General features: G+C 42.1%; 1 protein-coding gene across 1 annotated transcript in view; it reads left to right on the forward strand.

Annotated features, from left to right (window-relative positions):
• Nucleotides 1-24,013, forward strand: part of LOC117994771 (bromodomain adjacent to zinc finger domain protein 2B-like) — a 111,659-nt gene that overhangs the window by 17,281 nt on the left and 70,365 nt on the right. The window contains exons 2-12 of the mRNA XM_069508028.1: nucleotides 4,131-4,306; nucleotides 9,493-9,581; nucleotides 14,115-14,273; nucleotides 14,860-15,037; nucleotides 16,060-16,151; nucleotides 16,980-17,120; nucleotides 18,004-18,116; nucleotides 18,573-18,670; nucleotides 19,395-19,479; nucleotides 20,376-20,477; nucleotides 22,090-22,204. Of these exons, the coding sequence (XP_069364129.1) occupies nucleotides 9,500-9,581; nucleotides 14,115-14,273; nucleotides 14,860-15,037; nucleotides 16,060-16,151; nucleotides 16,980-17,120; nucleotides 18,004-18,116; nucleotides 18,573-18,670; nucleotides 19,395-19,479; nucleotides 20,376-20,477; nucleotides 22,090-22,204 (1,165 nt within the window). The 5' untranslated portion in view covers nucleotides 4,131-4,306; nucleotides 9,493-9,499. The remainder of the gene's footprint in view (nucleotides 1-4,130; nucleotides 4,307-9,492; nucleotides 9,582-14,114; nucleotides 14,274-14,859; nucleotides 15,038-16,059; nucleotides 16,152-16,979; nucleotides 17,121-18,003; nucleotides 18,117-18,572; nucleotides 18,671-19,394; nucleotides 19,480-20,375; nucleotides 20,478-22,089; nucleotides 22,205-24,013) is intronic.

Consider the following 24,013-nt stretch of genomic DNA (forward strand, 5'->3'; position numbering starts at 1 on the left):
CATTGTCGCAAGGAATAGTGAAATATCATATCATCCGAGTTTGGCGTCTCTCCAATCAGCCTCCCAAGCCAAATCTCCATGGCTTAGGTGAGCCAAATGCGGGTTACCTACTTTTGTCATTTTGTATCTTACTGTTAGGGTTCCGTACCTCAAAAGGAAAAACGGAACCCTTATCTCTGTCTGTCTGTCTGTCTGTCTGTCTGTCTGTCTGTCTGTCTGTCCTACCTACCTACCTGTAAAATTTCATGATTCCAGGTCAACGGGAAGTACCCTGTAGGTTTCTTGACGACAGAGACAGACAGACAACAAAGTGATCCTATAAGGGTTCCGTTTTTCCTTTTGAGGTACGGAACCCTAAAAATTACCTACTACCGTTTGCTTCCAATTTCAAACCGCTTTTCCATAGATGGGGCAAAGGATTTTTTGCTTCTGTCCATCTCTCTCTCTAACTAGCACGTGCGTAAGGGACAGCTGTTCGCACGCTCCGGATTCCGGAGACAATGAGGGTATTTTTTTTATTTCTAATCTCACAGATTATGAACCCCATTGGACGTTTTATTGTTATTTGTGGTCGTTCGTAAACATGGGATTTTATTGTTATTGAAATAAGGTTTATAATTGATTACTACGTTAATGTGAATGGGGGACTTTGGACGGTAAATCACTACCCATATTATAAATGCGAAAGTTTGTTGATTTGTCCTTCAATCACGCAGCAACGGATCGATGTGAATTTTAGCAGGATACTCGTATAGTTAAAGACATAGAGAGTGACATAGGTTACTTTCTATCCCGGAAAACTAAGAGTTTCCGCGGGATTAAAACAATCTATATCCACGCAGACGAACGGGCATCATCTAGTAAATTAAACGTACGGAATATTTCTATGCTTTGTCGTTCACTGGATATAACCCCAACCGTTTCCTTACGTTATTTAAGCAAAAATCGGCCAACTGCGAGTCAGACTCGCACACGAAGGGTTCCGTACCGTTCCGTCAGAAGAAATAACACTTTTTAATTCGTACTTTTAAATTTTTATGGTAGCCATTTTTAAATGTATAATTTTTGTTATTATAGCCGCAATATAAATATGTACATATTCTCTGAAAATTTCAACCTATGGTCAAATTTTACGGTTTACGAGGTACAGCACGTTGACAGACAGACGGATGTTCAGTATGGTTCCGTAATAGGGTCCCGTTGGCACTCTTCGAGTACGGAACCCTAAAAAGGGCTAGAATGTTGCTGTGTACAGTGTAGTCTATACCTATTTGATCCCCCAGTGATTGAAACGTGACAAAAACAAGTACCCCCCGCGCGAGGGGACCCCTCACAATGCTGATCAATCAGACTGCACAATGCCGCGATGAATAACGACCCCCGACGCCATTTTGTTTGAATGACCACAACTTGCTCACACAAGTTCACTTTGTAGTTTACTTTCGAGTTTATATTTTACAGGCAACCATTGCAAAAGTTCAAAACTCAAAACCTTATTTAAGTATTTTCACTAGCAATAACCTTATTTATTTTCACTAGCAATAACTTTGTTTAGTTTCACTAGCAATAACCTTATTTATTTTCACTGGTTTCAATATTTTATTTATTTTATTTTATTTATTAGAAACACACACAATACATTAATACATCAATGTCTATCGTCAGTTTCTGGTTTTTGCAAGTTTCAGCAATTAGAACTTGCAGAAATTGACTTGCTGCGTTTACACAGTGCAAGTAGGTACATTTTTACAATCTCAAGTGCAAGTAACTTCTGCAAGTTTTGTTTCTAGTGAATCCTACTTGCTCTCAGAAAGAAATTCTTTCCACTAGTTCAACCACATTGAAATCATAACTTTTGTTCTAAGTGCACAAAGATTAGGTAGGTTGGTTTGTTGGTTTGTCCTTCAATCACGTCGCAACGGTGTAACAGATTGACGTGATTTTTTGTATGGGTATAGATAAAGACCTGGAGAGTGACATAGGCTACTTTTTATCCCGGAAAATCAAAGAGTTCCCACGGGATTTTTAAAAACCTAAATCCACGCAGACGAAGTCGCGGGCATCGGCTAGTTATCCATAAGCGCAGGGCGTATTAATACAATATACACACATGTAAACACTAAATCAAACGCGCCAAGACGTCGGATCGGTCCTCTCCCTCGCACCCACACACCTGGAGGACGAGGGAGAGGGACAGGTGACGGGAATCAATACATGATGGCGGCCCATTTTATTTTGCGGGACATCTCGGGTGATTCAAAACCGGACCGGGATTGAATTGAGTTACATATTTATTTTTGAGTTAAGTACTTTGTTTTAGGGGAGTGTTTTATTTAATTTTATTAGGTAACTAGCTGATGCCCGCGACTTCGTCCGCGTGGAATTAGGCTTTTAAAAATTCCGTAGGAACTCTTTGATTTTCCGGGATAAAAAGTAGTCTATGTCACTCTCCAGGTCTTTGACTATACCCATGCAAAAAATCATGTCAATCCGTTGCTCCGTTGCGACGTGATTGAAGGACAAACCAATAAACCATTATGTTAATTTAGAAGTTGCCTAGCGTTAAGCACCGGCGAATCGGTGTCGTAACTTTAGGTGGCACCTAGCGTCGTTAGTCATCGCCTAAGGGTTGATGAAACCTTTTGTTTCTCTAGGCATCTCCTAAATACATAGGCATCCCATGTAGGCGACTTCTAGGTTTAGTGAAAACGGCTAGGCAAAAACAAACATATACAATCACTACCGAACTCTAGCAACCCTTCGTAACTCAAAACTATTGAGTGATAAAACCGTGATCGCACGAACAAAATCGTTTCCCACCCCAGAACCGGAAATTTGGGGCTCCGTGAATTTGTAGGGGAAAGGGCAAATTATAGCAAATGTGCCCCTTGAATGATTTAAACTACGTGATTTCACATTAATGCTTCGATCTGGCGATGTCTCTACATAATTTATTATAATTTACTAGCTGATGGCCGCAACTTCGTCCGCGTGGACTACATAAATTTCAAACCCCCATTTATCTTACTTAGGGGTGGAATTTCGAAAAATCCTTTCTTAGTGGATACTTACTCTTTACAAAGAACACACCCTCCAAATTACATATCTCTAGGACCAGCGGTTTAGGCTGTGCGTTGATATATATAAGTCAGTCAGTCAGGACTTTGAATTTTATATACAGTACGCGGCCAAAAGTGATGAACATCGTTCTTTAGAAGGAGATAGCAGATTTGTAGAGCACTGTCTCGGTCGTCGAGACCGACAAAACGTCTTATGGGTATGACTGACCACAACCCTCTTTTTTTTTTAACGCTGGGAAATGCGTTAACGCTGGGATATGCGTTTACGCATCCCCCCTCCTGGTAGCCAGCCAGCCAACCAACTGGAGGGAAGGTATGTGGGACTCGCCGGCCGAGAAGCGACCAGAATACCCACTAAAACCCAGCGGCACTCCTGCACGTCGCCTGGCGACTGGGTCACGGGAACGCCGAAGCAAACCACCGCGACCCAGCCAGCGACGTCCGCCGAAGCGGACCCTCCACTTCCTCCACGCATGTCCGAGGTGCACCAACTATGTGCACCTCACCTCCCCCGGAGACGCAACGGGCGACAACGCAATCCCGCGCACGTCGCCCGCGTCTCAACCTCCGCCTCGTCCTCTGTGCCCTCTGCTAGTCAGAGGGACACGCGGAGAAACCTCCCCCCTGCCAGGTTATTAGCCATGGCCAACAATATCCCCGAAGAGAGATTATTAGCCATGTTACCGGGGTGCACCGGCCCGAATACTGCTCTTCCTCTCGGATGCCCGATGCATCCAAAAGGGACCAGCAGGGAGGTTACCTGACTGGCACCCCGACCACAACCCTCTACAAACAACAGGGCAACGCTCTACAAAGCTGAAATGTCATTCTAAAGGCCGATGTTCACATCACTTTCGGTACTGTAAATTTTTATTCTAATTGTAATTGGCTCCCATGACACAGTTTATACTTCTTTGGGAGCCAGTGGTCAAAGTCTTATGTGCCAAATCTTTTTGCAAATAAAGATATTATTTATTTTATTTATTGTAATTTGTGACGTAGTTTGGCTCATTTTGGCACCATGTAATTTTTTTTTTTCTCTTGTTCCAGATTTCGTCGGCCAAGTGACGGCCAAGTGACGGCCAAGTGAGGGAGATGTGCGCGAAGTGACGATGTGTCGTGTGTGGAGTGTGGTGCAGTGAAGTGAAGTGGCATGAAGTGCAGTGGTCGGCATGGCAGCATCCGAGACTGGGAGACCGGGTTCTGAATGATAACTGCCACTGAAGGTGAGGAGATTTTTTTTTTTTTTAGGATTCCGTACCTCAAAAGGAAAAACGGCACCCTTATAGGATCACTTTGTTGTCCGTCTGTCGGTCTGTCAAGAAACCTACAGGGTACTTCCCGTTGACCTAGAATCATAAATTTTGGCAGGTAGGTAGGACTTATAGCAGACATTCGGGGAAAAATCTGAAAACCGTGAAATTGTGGTTACATCACACAAAAAAAAATTAAATTGTGGATTGCCACAATTCGGGGAAGGACATAGGCTGCTAATTTTTCCCGGAAAATGAAAGAGTTCCCACAGAATTTTAACCTAAATCCACGCGTACGAAGTCGGGGGCATCAGCTAGTTTATAATAAGGGTGGTAACTCTCTTTTTGCTACATATTAACGATCTGCTGCGACCCGGAATCCTTGGGTACGCAGACGACAGCACAGTAATAGAGAGATACATATCCAATCCACGCGCTAGCAGTTCTGAGATCAATGAACTCAGAGAGGCGATGGTACTGCGATTAAACTCTACTCTGAAATACGTTTCAGATTGGGGTGATGCCAATTTGGTAGAGTTTAACGCTACCAAAACGCAGGCGTGTCTACTCACAGCAAAGCGGAGTCCTTTTACTTTGACTCCTGCTTTCCGGAATATATCCATTAATATCACTGATCACATTGATCTCCTAGGTCTCGACATCTCAGCTAACATCAACTTCGGAAGGTCCGTCGAAGCCAAAGCCAAGACTGCCGCAAAAAAACTTGGCATTCTTAACAAGGTCAAGCAGTACTTCACGCCGCGCCAACTGGTTACTTTATACCAAGCTCAGGTCAGGTCGTGCATGGAGTACTGCAGTCACCTCTTCGATGGCTCCGCTAAGTACCAACTAGCGGCTCTGGATGCTGTTGATCGTCGAGCTAGGAGACTCATAGGCAAAGACTCCCCTTTACTGGCGAAACTACAAAGTCTCGATCACCGCCGCAAGGTCGCCGGCTTATCAGTGTTTTATAGGATATATTTCGGAGAGTGTGCTCAGGAACTTTTCGATCTTGTCCCCCCTTCACCATTTTACCACCGAACCGCAAGACGTCGGGCGAGTTTCCATCCTTATGTCGTCGACATTCCATCTACAGTCTACACGCATGAAACGTTTTGCGTCATCATTCCTCATACGTATGGCTAAGGTTTGGAATACTCTTCCGCGATATGTGTTTCCTACCAATTACAACCCGGGTATCTTTAAAACAAGAGTGAATAGGCATCTTCTAGGTAAACGCGTCCCATCTTAGGCCACATCATCACTTCCCATCAGGTGTGATTGTGGTCAAGCGTACACCTATAATGAATAAAAAAAAAAAAAAAAAGGGTACTGATTTTTCAGTACATCACTTCAACTGGGTAGGTAAGTGCAAACTAGTTACCAATTAATGTAATTACTAATTACACGGATGGAAGGTTTTCGCGCAAAATGCAACAAAGTAATAATCTTACACAACCACTATAAGTTATTACCTACTGTTATCTATATATATAAAAGGAAAAGGTGACTGACTGACTGACTGATCTATCAACGCACAGCTCAAACTACTGGACGGATCGCGCTGAAATTCGGCATGCAGATAGCTATTATGACGTAGGCATCCGCTAAGAAAGAATTTTTCAAAATTCAACCCCTAAAGGGGTAAAATAGGGTTTTGAAGTTTGTATGAAAGTCAGTCATTTTTTAAGTTAGAAGTTTGAAGTTTTGTAGTTAATATTTTTGCAATTAGCAGTATGACATATTTTATGTTAAAATCTCAAAGGGTGTAAAATAGGGGTTTAAATTTCGTTTACTCCACGCGGACGAAGTCGCGGGCATAAGCTAGTTATTACTATAAAATATTTAACTCACAATGGGCACAGTTTTAAGGGTTCCGTACCTCAAAAGGAAAACGAAACCCTTATAGGATACCCTTTTAGATTACCTACATAGGCTACTTTTGTCCCGGAAAATCGAAGAGTTCCCACGGGATTTTTGAAAAACCTTATTCCGCGCAGACGAAGTCGCGGGCATCTGCTAATATATAAATATATAAAAGGTACCATATATAACGTACAAGGTTTGACTGACTGATCAATTAACACACAGCTCAAATTACTGGACAGATCGGGCTGAACTTTGGCATGCAGATAGCTGTTATGACGTAGACATCCGCTAAGAAACGATTTTTGAAAATTTAACCCCTAAGGGGGTGAAATAGGGGTTTGAAATTTGTGTAGTCCACGCGGACGAAGTCGCGGGAATAAGCTAGTTTTATTATAGACTGGTTGATGATAACGAACGAGTGAAGTTAACGAGAGGTGTAAGTAAGTACCTATTAGCCAGTGGCGTGCATAGGGTTTAAAGCCAAGGTAAGCAGTAGTTAGGTAAGCAAGTCAAAAGATAATGAGCATTGAGCAATTTCAACCGAGTTAACTATTTCTTGGGTAAGCAGCGCTTTTATGCCTCTATGAGTTGCACGCCACTGCTATTAGCATTTGAGTAGGTTATCCATACTATTATTATAAATGCGAAAGTGTGTCTGTTTGTCTGCTAGCCTTTCGCAGCCCATCCGTTCAACCGATTTTGACGAAATTTGGTACAGCCACCCTACCGGCAAAGCCGTGCCGCCAAGCGATTTAGCGTTCCGGTACGATGCCGTGTAGAAACCAAAGGGGTATGGGTTTAATAAAAACTGCCATACCCCTTCCAGGTTAGCCCGCTATCATCTTAGACTGCAATCTGCATCATCACTTACCACCATGTGAGATTGCAGTCAAGGGCTAACTTGTATCTGAATAAAAAAAAAAAAAACAGATATAGCTTGGATCCCGGGGAAGGACATAGGCTATTTATTATCCCAGAAAATCAAAGAGTTCCCATGGGATTTTTAAAAACCTAACCTAAGAAGTTGCGGGCATCATCTATTCTAATATTCTAAGGTGTTAAATAGTAAGCTGAGATAGCCTAGTGGTTAGGACGTCCGCCTTCTAATCGGAGGTCGAGGGTTCGATCCCGGGCGCGTACCTCTAACTTTTCGGAGTTATGTGCGTTTTAAGTAATTGAATATCACTTGCTCTAACGGTGAAGGAAAACATCGTGAGGAAACCTGCATGCCTGAGAGTTCTCCATAATATTTTCAAAGGTGTGTGAAGTCTACCAATCCGCACATGGCCAGCGTGGTAGATTATGGCCAAAAGCCTTCTCACTCTGAGAGGAGACCCGTGCTCTGTAGTGAGCCGGCGAATATATAATAATAAGCCTCAATAGCTCAACCGGTATAGGAGTGGACTGAAAACCGAAAGGTCGACGGTTCAAACCCCGCCCGTTGCACTATTGTCGTACCTACTCCTAGCACAAGCCTGACGCTTAGTTGGAGAGGAAAGGGGAATATTAGTCATTTAAAAAAATGGCTAATATTTAAAAAAAAAAAAAGAAGGTGTTTATAAAACAGTTGAGTGGTCGAGTTAGGTACAGTTTTCGTTGTTGTTTAGGTAAATCAACGGCAGTTCTCACGGTGGGGCGCGTATTAGCTCGATTTCTCCGTCGAGCTGTAGACAATGTGGGGTCGACGACCCCGCGCCGGTCACCGCGGTGCGACTGCTGGAAACGACTATTTGCGTTTAAGTTATTACCTTTTTTATTGGAGACATGCTTTCCGTTTGACGGCTTGAGTGCAGTCGTCGATCACTTATTACGAGTTAATAAGTACCTACCTATAGTACCCGACTGGTCGAGATGGCAATCGGTGTGGGGACGCCCCCCACACACCCGCACAGCCCCCGCGCTAACCCGGTGCGGGATAGCGCGGGGGCTGTGCGGGTGTGCGGGTTGTCTGCTTAATCATCATCATCATCATGATCAACCCATCACCGGCTCACTACAGAACGCGGGTCTCCTCTCAGAGTGAGAAGGGTTTTGGCCATAGTCTACCACGCTGGCCATGTGCAGATTGGTAGACTTCACACACCTTTGAGAACATTATGGAGAACTCTCGGGCATGCCGGTTTCCTCACGATGTTTTCCTTCACCGTTAAAGCAAGTGATATTTAATTAATTAAAACGCACATAATTCCGAAAAGTTAGAGGTGCTTGCCCGGGATCGAACGCGCCGACCTCCGATTAGAAGGCGATCCACTAGGCTATCACTGCTTAATAGTGGTTTAAAATTTATGTAATCCACGCGAACGAAGTCGCGAGCTTGAGCTAGTAAAATATATTTATGCTTTTAGGGCAAAAATAAATATCCGAACGAATACTACGCCGAGCCCGAATTTGTATTTTAGAACCTACCAACCCTACTTGTATTACACTGAAAAATGACGTCATCCTGAACCATGACCTACACCAACTCAGTTAATATAACATCCCACGCACGCCCAAGCTAATCTATATAAAAATATATTCTAGTAAGAAACATAAAACATTCAGCTGTATGGAGACTATATTATACTATGTATATGTTACGGGTAAGGTTGGAATTGGAAGTTGGAATAAACTTAGGTTTACCCGGGTTTACTTAGTATTACCCAGGGTTCTTGGGTAATGTCCAAATAATAATGAAAAATAAGTTTTAATTCGGAGTTTACCCACTCATTTATTAACTCACCTAGGTGTATCCAATGCTTACTAGGTAATGTTAGATTAATTAATTAGAGACCCCTCAGTATAGTGAACGGTCTCTTCCGTCGGCCCCGTCGACGTGGGTGGTTTAAAAAGAAATAACGACGAAGGGTTCCACCTTCTAACCTAACCCATCCGTGTCGGAGTGCCCTAAGTCCTGAGCTCGCTTCGCTCGCTCTTGATAGTGGAAGCGGGGGGAGGAAAGAGGAAAGAGTACAATGGAGCCATGCATTTCTTCCAACCCGAAAAAGAGTAAGCACACAATAGCTCTAAGAGCGTAAACTTTGTCCAACCTAACATTATCCAGTCAGAGTTGGGTAGACCTAGGTGAGTATGGGTAAATACCGATATTAAATTTATTTTACTTATTATTCGAACTTTACCCAAAATGTTTGGGCAATACTAAGGAAACCCGTTAAAGAAAACCTAGGTTTACTATATCTTCCAGCATTACCCAACATATATACGACATAAGAAGCCTCATCACGGTGGCGATGCATTGATCATGATGGCGATGAGGATTGTTAGTTGACTTTGATTGTCTTATGTTCCAGGCGTGGTATGGACAAGGAGAACGGAGAGGGCGACGCCGCATCCAAGCAGCCGCCCGATGGACTGCTCGACCCGGCTGGACTGTTCGGAGGTAGGTGTTTTGTGAATAGGGACAACCCTCCAGCCCTCCACCTCCCATGGCCCCACCAACCTCTCGGTTATATGGGCCGAATCGTGGCAGGGCGCCCGTTCGGTACTAGCTCTTAGCGTTTTCCCTGGTACCATTTTGTTTTGTAACATCTCCATTCTCCAATGGTACTGATTCTGAGCACAACTAAATTTTAGAGTAGGTACTCGCTTCCTTTTCTTACTAATGTAATATGAAAAGGACAGACACAGGCTATTGAGGCTCTATCATTATCTTCTTATTTCTTCTACAATCCCTCAAATACGTGCAATTTATACTTTAAAACCGCGCGATTCCCTACGAGAGAAATTTAAGAAAACAGATATTCTTACATTACTTAGCTTCTCAATATATATTTTACAATGGACTTGTACCTACCCGTACCATCATACAAGAAATAACACTTTTTTTAATTTTCATGGCGGCCATTTTAACTTTCTATTATTTAAGTACTAGCTGATGCTCGCGACTTCGTATGCGTAGATTTAGGTTTTAGGTAGAGACAGACGGACGGACAGCGGAGGCTGTAGGGTCTTGTTGGAACCCTTCCGATACGGAACCCTGAAAACGTGCAGTTATTGAAATATCAACTTTAATCCAAGGGAATAAGGTACAAATGTACAAGTATGGGTTACTACCATGAAACTAGAGGTTATTGAACTCGCGTCCGCCGTACTCGTATCGCGAACAAATTAATATTTGCGTTACATAAGATTCTTATCACATAAGCGTTATGGTTGATTATTGTTTGACTTAGCTTAGACAAGAGATTGTAAACTAATACATGAATTATTAGGGAATCTAATAATATGGAGTTGGAACTAAGGTAGGTATATAAGCATATTACAGTACGCGGAAGTAATGTACATCGACCTTTAGAAAGAGGTAGCGGTTTTGTAGAGCATTGTATCTGTCGTTGAGAACGACAAAACGTCACATAGGTATGAATCTCAGAACAAGGACTTAGAAGTAGGTAGCCCTATTGTGACACTTACTGTTAGAGCGAGATAGCTAAATGCATTTAAGCTCTTATTAGAACGTGACAAAATGATTATGTTTTGTCCTTATCACCGCGGCCACTTTTTTTTGTTTGCCAAAATGTATTTGTACGTGAGTATTTGGCAAACAACGTGAAGTGAGGTTATGTTGACTCAAGTAGGTATTTTAAAGAAATAATTAATTTGTTTTGTTGTTTTTAGGGTTCCGTGCCTCAAAAGGAAAAACGGAACCCTTATAGGATCACTTTGTTGTCTGTCTGTCTGTCTGTCTGTCTGTCAAGAAACCTACAGGGTACTTCCCGTTGACCTAGAATCATGAAATTTGGCAGGTAGGTAGATCTTATAGCTGACATTTGGGGAAAAATCTGAAAACCGTGAATTTAGGGTTAGATCACACAAAACAAATTAAATTGTGGTCATGAACTAATAATTAGTATTTTCAATTTTCTAAGTAATATAACTATACCAAATGGGGTATCATATGAAAGGTCTTCACCTGTACATTCTAAAACAGATTTTTATTTATTTTTATGCATCATAGTTTTTGAATTATCGTGCAAAATGTCGAAAAAATACGACTGTAGTACGGAACCCTCATTGCGCGAGCCTGACTCGCACTTGGCCGGTTTTGTTGTTTTTGAAGTAATTGTGCAATGGTGGATTGCAGTATACTAGGCTACAATGACGTATGGCGCTGAGACGTGGACACTGACAGTTGGCCTTGTCCACAAGTTCAAAGTCGCGCTATGGAGCTATGGAGCGGGCCATGGAGCGGGCTATGTTGGGTATCTCTCTAAGGGACAAAATCCGTAACGAGGAAATCCGTAAAAGAACCAAAGTGACCGACATAGCCCAACGAATTGGCCAGCTGAAGTGGCAGTGGGCAGGCCCACGTCTGCCGCAGAACCGATGGCCGATGGGGCAGACGTGTTCTGGAGTGGAGACCGCGTATCGGCAAGCGCAGTGTGGGACGACCTCCAACCCGCTGGACTGACGACCTTAAGAAGATAGCGGGAAGTGGGTGGATGAGGAAGGCGGAGGATCGTGTGTGGTGGCGTGCTCTTGGGAAGGCCTATGTCCAGCAGTGGACGCAAATAGGCTGATTGATTGATTGAGTCTACAATAGCCGAAGCGAACGTAAAATAGACGGAATAACATTTCACAAGTAAGTACCTCTGCTTGAGCGCGAGGGACTGAGGGGGCCACGCTAGTTACATATCTGGAAATATCTGTGGTATGAATGTCAGACAACGCTCTACAAAGCCGACGCGTCATTCTAAAGGCCGATGTACATTACTTTCTGGCGCGTAATATAATACAATGTTTTATAGTTTAGTTCGGAAATAGATCAACCTAGCCACGTAGGTACCTAGATGTTAAGTAGAGGATAAGTCTAGCCAAGTCAGATATCTTGCGTTTTAATATATAATAATAACTAGCGACCCGCCCCAGCTTCGCATGGGGGCAATGTAGATACTAATGTGGTGCCATTGAGGTGTCATTGCTTCGGAAACTCTCAAATGAGAGATTTTTTTCCGACCTAATTCACATTATTTCGATTTCTCTAGGGATCTCTAATTTTTTGAGAATTAAACTATAGCTATAAACCTTCCTCTTGAATCACTATCTATTGGTGAAAATCGCATTTAAATCCGTTGCGTAGTTTACAAGATCTACGCGTTCATACATACGGACAGCGGGAAGCGACTTTATTTTATACTATGTAGAGATAGCTTATGCTCACGACTTCGTCCACGTGAACTACATACAATTTCAACCCCTATTTTTTACCCCCTTAGGGGTTGAATTTTCATAAATCCGTTCTTAACAGATGCCTACGTCATAATAGCTATCTGCATGCCTTTCAGCCCGATCCGTCCAGTAGTTGGAGCTGTGCGTTGATAGATCAGTCAGTCAGTCACCTTTTCCTTTTATATATTTAGATTTTAGACTAGATGATGCCCACGAATTCGTCCGCGTGGATTTAGGTTTTTAAAAATCCCGGATTTTCCGGGATAAAAAGTAGCCTTCTAAGTTCCCAGGGGATTAATAGAAACCTAAATCGACGCGGTCTAAGTCGCGGGCATCAGCTAGTTGGTAGGTATTTCATGGAATGGGATTCGAACCTACGACCTATCCGACTTCACTCCACCAAGCTTAGGGGCATAAAACCGGTGTAGTACGAGCACACGAGTAGATATATAGACCAGAGGGGAAGCTTCATACTAGCGGCTGGCTGTAGGTTCACTCACTCTAGCGCAGCTCTCGCACACCACGACGTGTTACGGACGCTCCGTTTGCCGCCAAACTGGGCGCACGGAGCGTCCGTGGCACGTCGTGGTGTGCGTGAGCTAGTGTGAAGCTTCCCCTCTGGTCTATAATATCTACTCGTGTGGTACGAGTAAAGCACGGTAACCCAGTTATAGTTAACGTTCATGGCCCGGTTCCATTTTGGTTTCGGTCTGGGTCAATATCTAGGTCAAGTTTATTGGGGGACGAGTACCTACTACGGGCAAGGTCTGGGGTATTGTGAGTTGTGACGTCACGATTTTAAAACTAGTTTTTTTTTAAAATTACTGGTTAGTTTTTTTGTTTGCGCTGCTGCTTTGATTGGTCGCCGTCTGCCAACAACGTCTGTTATAAAATATGGGTTTTATTATCATTATGTCGTAAATGGGTTTTTTTATTTGAGTTTGTCGATATTTCGTTTAGTTAGACTAGCTGATGCCCACGACTTCGTCCGCGTGGACTACACAAATTTCAAACCCCTATTTCACCCCCTTAGGGGTTTGAATTTTCAAAAATCCTCTCTTAGCGGATGCCTACGTCATAATAGCTATCTGCATGCCAAATTTCAGCCCGATCCGTCCAGTTAGTTTGAGCTGTGCGTTGATAGATCAGTCAGTCAGTCGGTCAGTCACCTTTTCCTTTTATATATTTAGGCTAGCTGATGCCCGCGACTTCGTCCGCGTGGAATTATGTTTTTAAAAGTCCCGTGGGAACTCTTTGATTTTCCGGGATAAAAAGTAGCCTATGTCACAATCAGTGGCGTGCGCAGGAGTTCAAGCCAGGGTATGCATTTAGGTATGAACCTATTTTACGGCAGGTAAAATGAAAAATAAGCATTGATTTATTACAATGAGGGTAAGCAGTGCGTTTATGCCTCTATGAGCCACTGGTCACACTCCAGGTCTTTATCTACACTCAAACAAAAATTCACGTCGTTGCAACGTTGCGACGTGATTGAAGGACAAACCAACAAACCAACAAAGAAACACACTTTGGCATTTATAATAAGGGTACTGATTATAACTATAACCCGGTATCCACCTAAGCGGAGAGGAGAGGAGATGCGTTAAATCAACCAACCAGATTCAAAATAGATGACGTGAAAAAATTATCACGTCATCTTTTAGAAATCTTATTGGTTTACTGTGCACATCTCCTCTCCGCTCCTCTTAGGTGGATACCGGGCCTGACTTTGACGTCTCATTTCCAGCGTACTGGGGGCGCGATGGCGGCGGCGGCGGCGCGGCAGCTCAGGCGCAAGCGCAGGCGCAGGCGGCGCTGTTCGGCTTCGGCTCGCGCTACCCGCCGCCCACCACGCTCGGCGTGGCCGCCAACCAGGCCGCCTCCCTCGGTCTCCACCCTGCCGCGAGTAACTACCTATATATTATACTAGATGATGCCCGCGACTTCGTCCGCGTGGATTTATGTTTTTGAAAATCCCGTGCGAACTCTTTGATTTTCCGGGATAAAAAGTAGCCCAGTTTTCAGACTTTTCCCCTAAAGCCAGCTATAAGATCTACCTATTGTACCTGCCAAATTTCATGAATCTAGGTCAACGGGAAGTACCCTGTAGGTTTTTTAACAGACAGACAGACAGACAACAAAGTGAGGTACGGAACCCTAATTATAATAATTAATAACCAAATGTTAAAAACTACAAAATTAAAACTAGGTAAACTTAAGAGACCTGTGGCCCTACCGCGGTTGTTTGTACAGCTACAATGTCACGATCGCAATCATCTCTGATTGGTTAATGCTCGCTCACTATTGGCCACAATGCATTGTTGCAACAAGAATCGCACAAATTCAGCCAATCAGAACAATTGAGATTGTAATAATGATTGATGTAGGTTTTAGACAACCGCCCCTAGAAAGTACTAAAAACGAAAATTATGTTTGAGCTGAAGGGGCTACTTCTTCAGCATGATGACTAATAACTAACCTATGTTTGACAGGTGCAGCATGGTGGTCCATGGCATCCCATCTGGCGGCTCAGGACTACCTCGCGCGGCTGCAGGCTTCGGGGCTCAACTTCCCTCATCTGGGGGACCCCTACGCGGCCCTGTCAGCCCTGTCAGGCTCCAGCATGAAGCAACCCTCCAAACCTGTCAAGCAGTCCAGTAGAAATGACAGGTACCTGTCCAGACTATGTTTTTTTAAATTAAGATACAAGGTAGCGCTTGACTGCAATCGCACCTGGTGGTAAGTGATGATGCAGTCTAAGATAGAAGCGGGCTAACCTGGAAGGGGTATGGCAGATACCCTAACGTCGACTGAACACGTGAGTAAAGCCGGTGTGTGATATATGTATAAACCCATATCCCTTTATCCCTTTGGTTTCTACAAGTCATCGTACCAGAACGCTAAATCGCTTGGCGACACGGCTAGGGTGGAAACTAGCCACGCTCGAAGCCTCCCACCAGACATCCCATCAGAGGAAGTTTATAAATTATAAAATTCCGAAATTTCCCCTGTTGCGAATCGAATCCGAGACCACCCACAGCGCTCACCACTGCGCCAGGGAGGTCGTCATAACGCTCTTATGACAGCCTCAACTTCCAATCACCTGGGAGACCTCTATTAGACGAAAGAGGCTGTTTATTCTAGCTATTTTCTGCCACCCATTTTGCATTGTAGTTCTATTTCTATTGCCCGCCACATTATACGCTTTGCGAATTTTGATCGAATATATGACTTTACTAGCTTATTCCCGCGACTTCGCGTGGACTACACAAATTTCGAACCCTTATGTTAACCCCCTCAAGGGTTGAATTTTTAAAAATCCTTATCGGATGCAATTTTTTTCAAAATATTCAAATTATTTATTCAAAATAGGTAACATGTTACGCTTACTGATGGTCAAAATTGTTAATTTGTAAGATATGCCTACCTCGTAATAGTTAACTGCATGCGAAATTGCAGCCCGATCCGTCCAGTGGTTTGAGCTGTGCGTTTATAGATCAGTCAGTCAGCCTGTCAGTCACCTTTTCCTTTTACATATTTAGATAAATACTGCTGTACCCGGCTGTACTAACGTGGTTAGTCGACGTAAGCGCAACTAGTTAGAAACCCATCCGGGGTCCTTTTTCACAGGGACTCAGCTCGCAACGCGTCGCGATTATATATTACTTATCAGATAACGTATCTTCCAGCAGGTCGAGTCGCAGTAGTACCTCGAGCGTGTCCGCGAAGGAGAAGAACCCGTCCACCAGCACGTCCAGTTCACAACCCAACATGGCGGACTGGGGTAAGAGAGTGAAGATCACGGCTTAAGAATACCCAGCTGAGTTTGTTGAGGGCCTCTTAGGCTGAGATCTATAGGTCGTTCTTTGACTTTGCTCATATTTAAGTTTCCGTTAAAAGGAGACAGATTTATGTCAGTGAAATAACGCTGTCTCGTTTTAACAGGCACGTCCAGTTCACAACCCAACATGGCGGACTGGGGTAAGAGAGTGAAGATCTTATCTTAAGAATACCCAGCTGAGTTTGTTGAGGGCCAGATTAGATTAGTTCTAGTTAGTACAAATAATATAAGTTTCTGAGGTGAAGTGCACGCGTCGTGCAGAAATCTGTGCCGGCACAACGCTATGCAGAGCAGCACACACATGGCTGCCTCGCACGTGCCTGCACCGTAGCTGTCTGTCTGTCTGTCCGTCCGTCCGGCTATATGTCTGTCTGCCTGCCTGCTAGCCTTTCACGGCCCATCCGTTCAACCGATTTTTGCGAAATTTGGAACAGCGATTGCTTGCATCCCGGGATAGGACATAGGCTATTTTTTATCCCCGAAAATCGAAGAGTTCCCACGGGGTTTGAAAAAAACTAAATCTACGCGGATGTAGTCGCGGGCATCATCTAGTAAATAATAAAAATCTGCTCTGCCCTGCACTGCTCTGAGCTACATCGCCTGCGTGTCAGCATACGCTTATCATAATTCATTGCTATAGTTTCTACCTCCTGCTCTGCCTCTTATACTCCACCCCAGCTACAAGCTGCTGTCCTCACGCGTCCTGCCTAACGGGCTCAATCATTTGACATAGCCTCAATAAGACCAATTTTTGTTTCTTTTTATTTTCAGGATCTACATATGGGTTCCCAAAAACCTCTTCTCCATCAACGATGTCCTCGCAATCAATGTCAAGCTTGGCGTCCTTGAACAACCTCGCTCAGCAGCCTCTCCACTCCAAATCTAGCAAGCAGCCGCAACCTCCCCCACCTAGTACGTTCTACGAACTTCTATAGCGTGATTAAATTAAGTTTAGCGCCATCTAGTGTAGCAAAACAAATCGCAGCTTATCTGAAAAAATAAATATTTATCCGAGTCTATGACCTGCGCAAATCGCCATGTTACAACTTCAGATTGGACTACTTGTTTTGGGAGGATAACTAACTCTTAGTTATAAGATGTGATGTGTGGCACAATCCATACTAATATTATAAATGTGAAAGTGTGTCTTTTCGTCTGTCTTCTAGCCTTTCGCGGCCCATCCGTTCAACCGATTTTGACGAAATTTGGTACAGAGATAGCTTGCATCCTGGGAAAGGATATCTTTTATCCTGGAAAATCAAAGAGTTCCCACGGGATTTTTAAAAACCTAAATCCACGCGGACGAAGTTGCAGGCATCATTTTGTTTAAAATATACGTTTTTAGGGTTCCATACCTTAAAAGGAAAAACGGAACCCTTCTAAGATCACTTTGTTGTCTGTCTGTCTGTCTGTCTGTCTGTCTGTCAAGAAACCTACAGGGTACTTCGCGTTGACCTAATTATGAAATTTGGCAGGTAGGTAGATCTTATAGCTGGCTTTAGGGGAAAAATCTGAAAACTGAAATTGTGGTCATAAACTAATAATTAGTATTTTCCATTTTCTAAGTAAGATAACTATATCAAGTGGGGTATCATATGAAAGGTCTTCACCTGTGCATTCTAAAACAGATTTTTACTTATTTTTATGAATCATAGTTTTTGATTTATCGTGCAAGATGTCGAAAAAATGCGACTGTACTACGGAACCCTCGGTGCGCGAGCCTAACTCGCATTTGGCCGGTTTTTCTTTCTTTGTAAGGTATGGAATGGTAGTAAAACCGAGTGTTCTGTTACAGGAAAGAGTTCGTCTCTATCGAAGGAGAAGGAGCGGGACGTATCTCGAGGAGATCTCATGCTGCACGCGGCTCATTCGGCGTATCACGCCGCGTTAGCTGCCGCTAAGGGGAAGGTATCTCTTCTTTTTATCTCTTCTTCTGATTGATTTGAACCCATTTGAACATAAATCTAAATACAAATGTACAATTGTTTAAAACAATAAAATGAAAATAATAAAATGACAAATGAAATTTAAATTAGAAATTGCCTCCAAAAGGAACCTCCTTTTGGAGGCAATTTCTAATTTAAATTACTAATTATTTATTTACGGCCACTGTCACGATGTACGGCAAGCCAGTACTTCAGTAATCAGGGCACTTGGGGTGAGATCTATAGAGCGCACTCTGACTTTGCTTAGACAGAGTTAAAACGAGACAGAGTTATATCTCGCACATAAATCTGTCTAATCCAAGATCAATCTTAAGTCTGAGCAAAGTCAAAGTGCGCTTTATAGATGTCAGCCTGAGAATCGCGGATGCAGGACCAAAAAGCCGCAACAAAAGATCTAATAAAATGTTTTCTGTTTCAGAACATGTCATCCTTGTATCCATTCGGCATGGGAGGGTCGGAGAAGGACCGGCGGAGTGGGATAGACTCGCTTACAGGGTTGCCGCACACTATACTTAGGTAATTTATATTTAACTAGCTTATGCTCGCGACTTCGCGTGGACTACACAAATTTCATACCCCTATTTCACCCCCTTAGGGGTTGAATTTTCAAAAATCCTTTATTACAGATGTATATATAAGTCATCATAATAGCTATCTCTTAGATTTTCCAGAATAATAAGTAGTCTATGTCCTTCCCTGGGATGCAAGCAATGCACTTCTCTGCCAAATTTTGTCCAAATTGGTTGAACATATGGGACGTGAAAGGCTAGCAGACAGACAGACAAACACATTTTCGCATTTATAATATTAGTTTTAAAAAAAAACTACAACATCATTTCTTTTTGTTAGTGCTGCATTAGAGGGAGGGTAAGTTACCAAAATTAAATATTAATTACTTTGAGTGATAAGAAAGCTCGGGAATGAGTTGCTTAACAGCTTTGATACTTCTAATAAAAACCGGCCAAGTGCGAATCAGGCTCACACAACGAGGGTTCCGTACTAGAGTCGTATTTTTTCGACATTTTGGACGATAACTCAAAAACTATGATGCATAAAAATAACTAAAAATCTGTTTTAGAATGTACAGGTTTTTTTAATTTTATGCATCATAGTTTTTGAATTATCGTGCAAAATGTCGAAAAAATACGACTGTAGTACGGAACCCTCATTGCGCGAGCCTGACTCGCACTTGGCCGGTTTTTTTTTTGATGCTAACTTTATATTATTGTTACGTTTCCAGTGATCCAGCATCAGTGTTGGGAGGGGTGAGACTGCCTCCGGACACTGAGATCATCAAGTATACCTCCTCATTAGCTGGGCCTAAGGTAATAATGACTGAATTTAATATTCAATCTAACCTGTTGTGAAGTTATTTAACAAAAAATCTCTTTTAATTTTTCTCTTTTTTTGTTAAAAAAAAAAAATTGACAAATAACAATTGAATGAGGCTCAATAGCTCAACCGGTATAGGAGTGGACTGAAAACCGAAAGGTCGACGGTTCAAATCCCGCCCGTTGCACTATTGTCGTACCTACTCCTAGCACAAGCCTGACGCTTAATTGGAGAGGAAAGGGGAATATAAGTCATTTAATTTATATTTTATTCTTTGAAAAAAATAAAAAATATGCTGTGTAATTTGGCGATAGTTCAAAGATAAATTGATCAGAAGTATAAATATAAATTTCAGTCGTAAGTTTATCTCCTGAGTGTAAGTTTAATTTAAATTTTATCAAGATCAGTTCAGCAATCGAAAAGTGAAAAGGTAGACAGACCGGCAATTTTACGCATACAATTTATTGATGTAAATATTTTGTTAATTCAGTGTAACCAATTGGGTGTTTTCTTACTTTTGAATTTGATAAATATTATTACTTTATTATAAACTAGGATAAAAATAATGACGTACGCTGAAAAAAATATTAAAATCCAACAAAGTTACAGGCATTTTAATTTTGGAATGGGAGGGTCTTCTATCCCTTTCTCGCAAAACGAAAATTTGTATGAAAGCGCACAAAGCCACTATCGCATTAGTAAGGTGTGACGTCAAAATGCTATATCGCTGTCTGTCTAATCAGAAATATTTAAATGCTTATAACTTTTTTGTTATTTGATCGATTTAATTAGTTTTTTTTCAGTTTACGTCATTATTTTTATCCTAGTTTATAATAAAGTAATAAAAAAATTGTAGTCAAATACCCAATAGTTGCATCATTTGTTTCAGTCCGCGCCCGGGAGCACGAATCGCGGTCGCAAAAAGACGATATCCTTAGACCCCCCGCACGTGTCCGTGCATCCGCCCGCACCCACCAAAAGGCAGAAAGTGGTGAGTAATCATTCATCATCATCATGATCAACCCATCGCCGGCTCACTACAGAGCACGGGTCACCTCTCAGTCTGAGAAGGCTTTTGGCCATAGTCTACCACGCTGGCCATGTGCGGATTGGTAGACTTCACACACCTTTGAGAACATTACTCACGATGTTTTCCTTCACCGGTAAAGCAAGTGATATTTAATAAATTAAAATTTTTTTTTACAAAAAAAATAAAAACCGACTTCAATACACAAACACTAAAAATTAAAAAATAATTTAATTTATTACCGAATATATTATTTATACAAGAGTTAATATAGTTCCATACTAATACTTTTTGGTGCCGGTGCCAATTAGCTTTAGCTGCGCGAATCGTCTAGACATCATATTTTTATGAGACTACAATGGCACCTCATTGGCACCGACCCCAGTAAGCGGGCTGTAGCTTAGTAGTCAGAGCGACGCGACGGGCGCGATCCCAGGAGACGCGGGTTCGATTCCTGCCGGTTCGCAATTTTTGATATGTATTTAAAATTATTAAGAAGGAGACTATGAAATACAACAGACGGGCTAAAATGGTTCAGTATATAGATATTGGTATAGTTGGCCACAGCTATGATTGCTTGCATGATGCTAAGGACTCGTGTGTATGTCCACAGCTACAATATGTAGATAGTTATAAGTACTTAGGTTTGATCATTGATCGAAATTTTAATTGGAAATCTCACATAGGGGCTGTGTGCAATAATCTAAGATCGATATTAGGCAAATTTTACCACCTAGACCGAGTCTTAAGTAAACAGACAAAACTAGTAGTATACTATGCGTTAGCAGACTCAGTAATTAGTTATGGCTTGAGTATTTATGGCAGAACATTTAGTACCTATCACACAGAAATTAAAAAAATACAAATTAGACTATTAAAACATATTTTAGGAAAAAAAGAGAAGAAAAAATACAAAGGGCAGTATGACAATGTTTTTAAAGACTTGAAAATTTTACCTGTTAACAGGAAAGTAGAATACTTAATAGTAAAAAATAATTTTTTCTCAACAAATTTTTAAAAAAAGGTTAAAATGAGGGATAATGTTAGGAAAAATAGGAAGGTGAGATTTGTAGAGCCAAAAATGTATAACTACTACGGTAGAAGAATAAGCGCATATTTAGTTCCTAAAATATTTAATGCAATCGGTTGGGCTGGGGAGGATATCGATAGGCTCAGTGAGGGAGTCCTTAAGAAGAGGTTAAAGAAACACTTACTTAGGGACTCTCTAACTGACTATCATGCTTCTTAATTATTTATTTGTGTTTTTGTGTTTTCTTTGGTTATTTATTAGTAAGTTGTTAGAATACTCAATTGTGTTAGTTTATCTTTTAGTGAAGTAGGTAGGTTTAAATTAGTATGTAGTACAGTTTTTATTATAAGAATAGACATAGGTGTATGAATAGCGTTAAGGAAATATAGTAGTAAGTTATGTACTTAGTATTAAGAGCGCCACCTCGCCAACAAACTGGCCCACCAGTTTGGCGAGATAGATATGTAGGAAACTTTGTAAAATTATTATGAATAAATAAATAAAAAAAAAAAAACTTAATTGAATGTTATGTCACGATCGCTACAGGACGAGTACGGCAACTCGCGGTCGTCAGTGGAAGTGATCCGCTTGCCGAACAAACCTGAGCGGGGCGCCAACTCCGTCTCCGGTACACCTCCTCCCAACCTTTCCGATTACGCGGGTAAGTTTGTGTACCTCTCTCGTTCTCTCCTCTCTCTCTTCTTCTCTTTTTAGGGTTCCGTACCTCAAGAGGAAAAACGGAACCCTTATAGGATTACTTTGTTGTCTGTCAAGAAACCTACAAGGTACTTCCCGTTGACCTAGAACCATGAAATTTTGGCAGGTAGGTAGATCTTATAGCTGACATTTGGGGAAAACATCTGAAAACCGTGAATTTAGGGTTGGATCACACAAAAAAAATTAAATTGTGGCCATGAACTAATAATTAGTATTTTCAACTTTCGAAGTGAGTGACTATATCAAGTGGGGTATCATATGAGAGGTCTTCATCTGTACATTCTAAAACAGATTTTTATTTATTTTTATGCATCATAGTTTTAGAATTATCGTGCAAAATGTCGAAAAAATACGACTGTAGTACGGAACCCTCATTGCGCGAGCCTGACTCGCACTTGGCCGGTTTTTTTTCCTTTCTCTGTTCTTTCCACTTAATATCAACTTTTCTACTTAAGTCCCAAGACATGGGGTCTGGCCGCGAAATTCAAATTTAATTTGGTTTTTCACAATTTATAAACTAATGCGACAAAGTAGACTTATGGCATTCAAATTACGCCCCTAGCAATATCATCTTCACAGGTTTATATAAAAATCTTTACTTGTGTTTGACGTGAGCTACTTACAAATTAGTCATTATTTTGACTAATTTCTTAAACTGGACACTTTCAAGTAAAGGTTTTTATATGAGTATAAGATTTATATTTTATATACAAAATATAGTGTTTTTGGTGTTATCATATATAACATCAGTAGTAGTTCATCTGTCTTCATTTTTGCTAGCGTTCTGGTTACATCGTGTACATATAACTCGTCACAAAACCCATTTTACCCTCGACTTAAATATCTGCCCTCGCCTTCGGCTCTGGTAGATAAATGTGTTGGATAAAATGGCTTGTTAAAATGGTATGTCCTTGTACAACACAGAGAATTCAACTCATAGAGTACGCATATTACAAAGGTTTTGCATGAAAACAAAATCGTAAAATGTTGGCGGGGACAGGGGAGAATGCTTTGTTGTGATTGGTGGACTTAAAAGTCAATTAAAACAATGTGCGAAATGAGGGTACCGGCAGCAGGCGGGTCACCTGATGTTAAGTGATTACCGCCGCATATGATCATTTGCAGCACCAACGGAACCGCCGATGCGTTGCCGGCCTTTTAGGAATTTGTTGGTCCGCCCCTTGAATAACCCCATGTTGTAATCTAGGCCGATGCGTTGCCGGCCTTTTAGGAATTTATTGGTCCGCCCCTTGAATAACCCCATGTTGTAATCTAGGCCGATGCGTTGCCGGCCTTTTAGGAATTTATTGGTCCGCCCCTTGAATAACCCCATGTTGTAATCTAGGCCGATGCGTTGCCGGCCTTTTAGGAATTTATTGGTCCGCCCCTTGAATAACCCCATGTTGTAATCTAGGCCGATGCGTTGCCGGCCTTTTAGGAATTTATTGGTCCGCCCCTTGAATAACCCCATGTTGTAATCTAGGCCGATGCGTTGCCGGCCTTTTAGGAATTTATTGGTCCGCCCCTTGAATAACCCCATGTTGTAATCTAGGCCGATGCGTTGCCGGCCTTTTAGGAATTTGTTGGTCCGCCCCTTGAATAACCCCATGTTGTAATCTAGTGGGAACACCGCCGATGGGAGTTGGTTCCACAGTTTGCACGTGCGTGGAAAGAAGGATCTGGCGCAGCGGACGGTCGAAGTGCACCAGACACCCAAGTGGTGAGGGTGAAATTCCTTACGGTGGCGCGCGGT

The sequence above is a fragment of the Maniola hyperantus genome, chromosome 27 (genome assembly GCF_902806685.2).
Source record: "Maniola hyperantus chromosome 27, iAphHyp1.2, whole genome shotgun sequence".
NCBI classification, from domain to species: domain Eukaryota; kingdom Metazoa; phylum Arthropoda; class Insecta; order Lepidoptera; family Nymphalidae; genus Maniola; species Maniola hyperantus.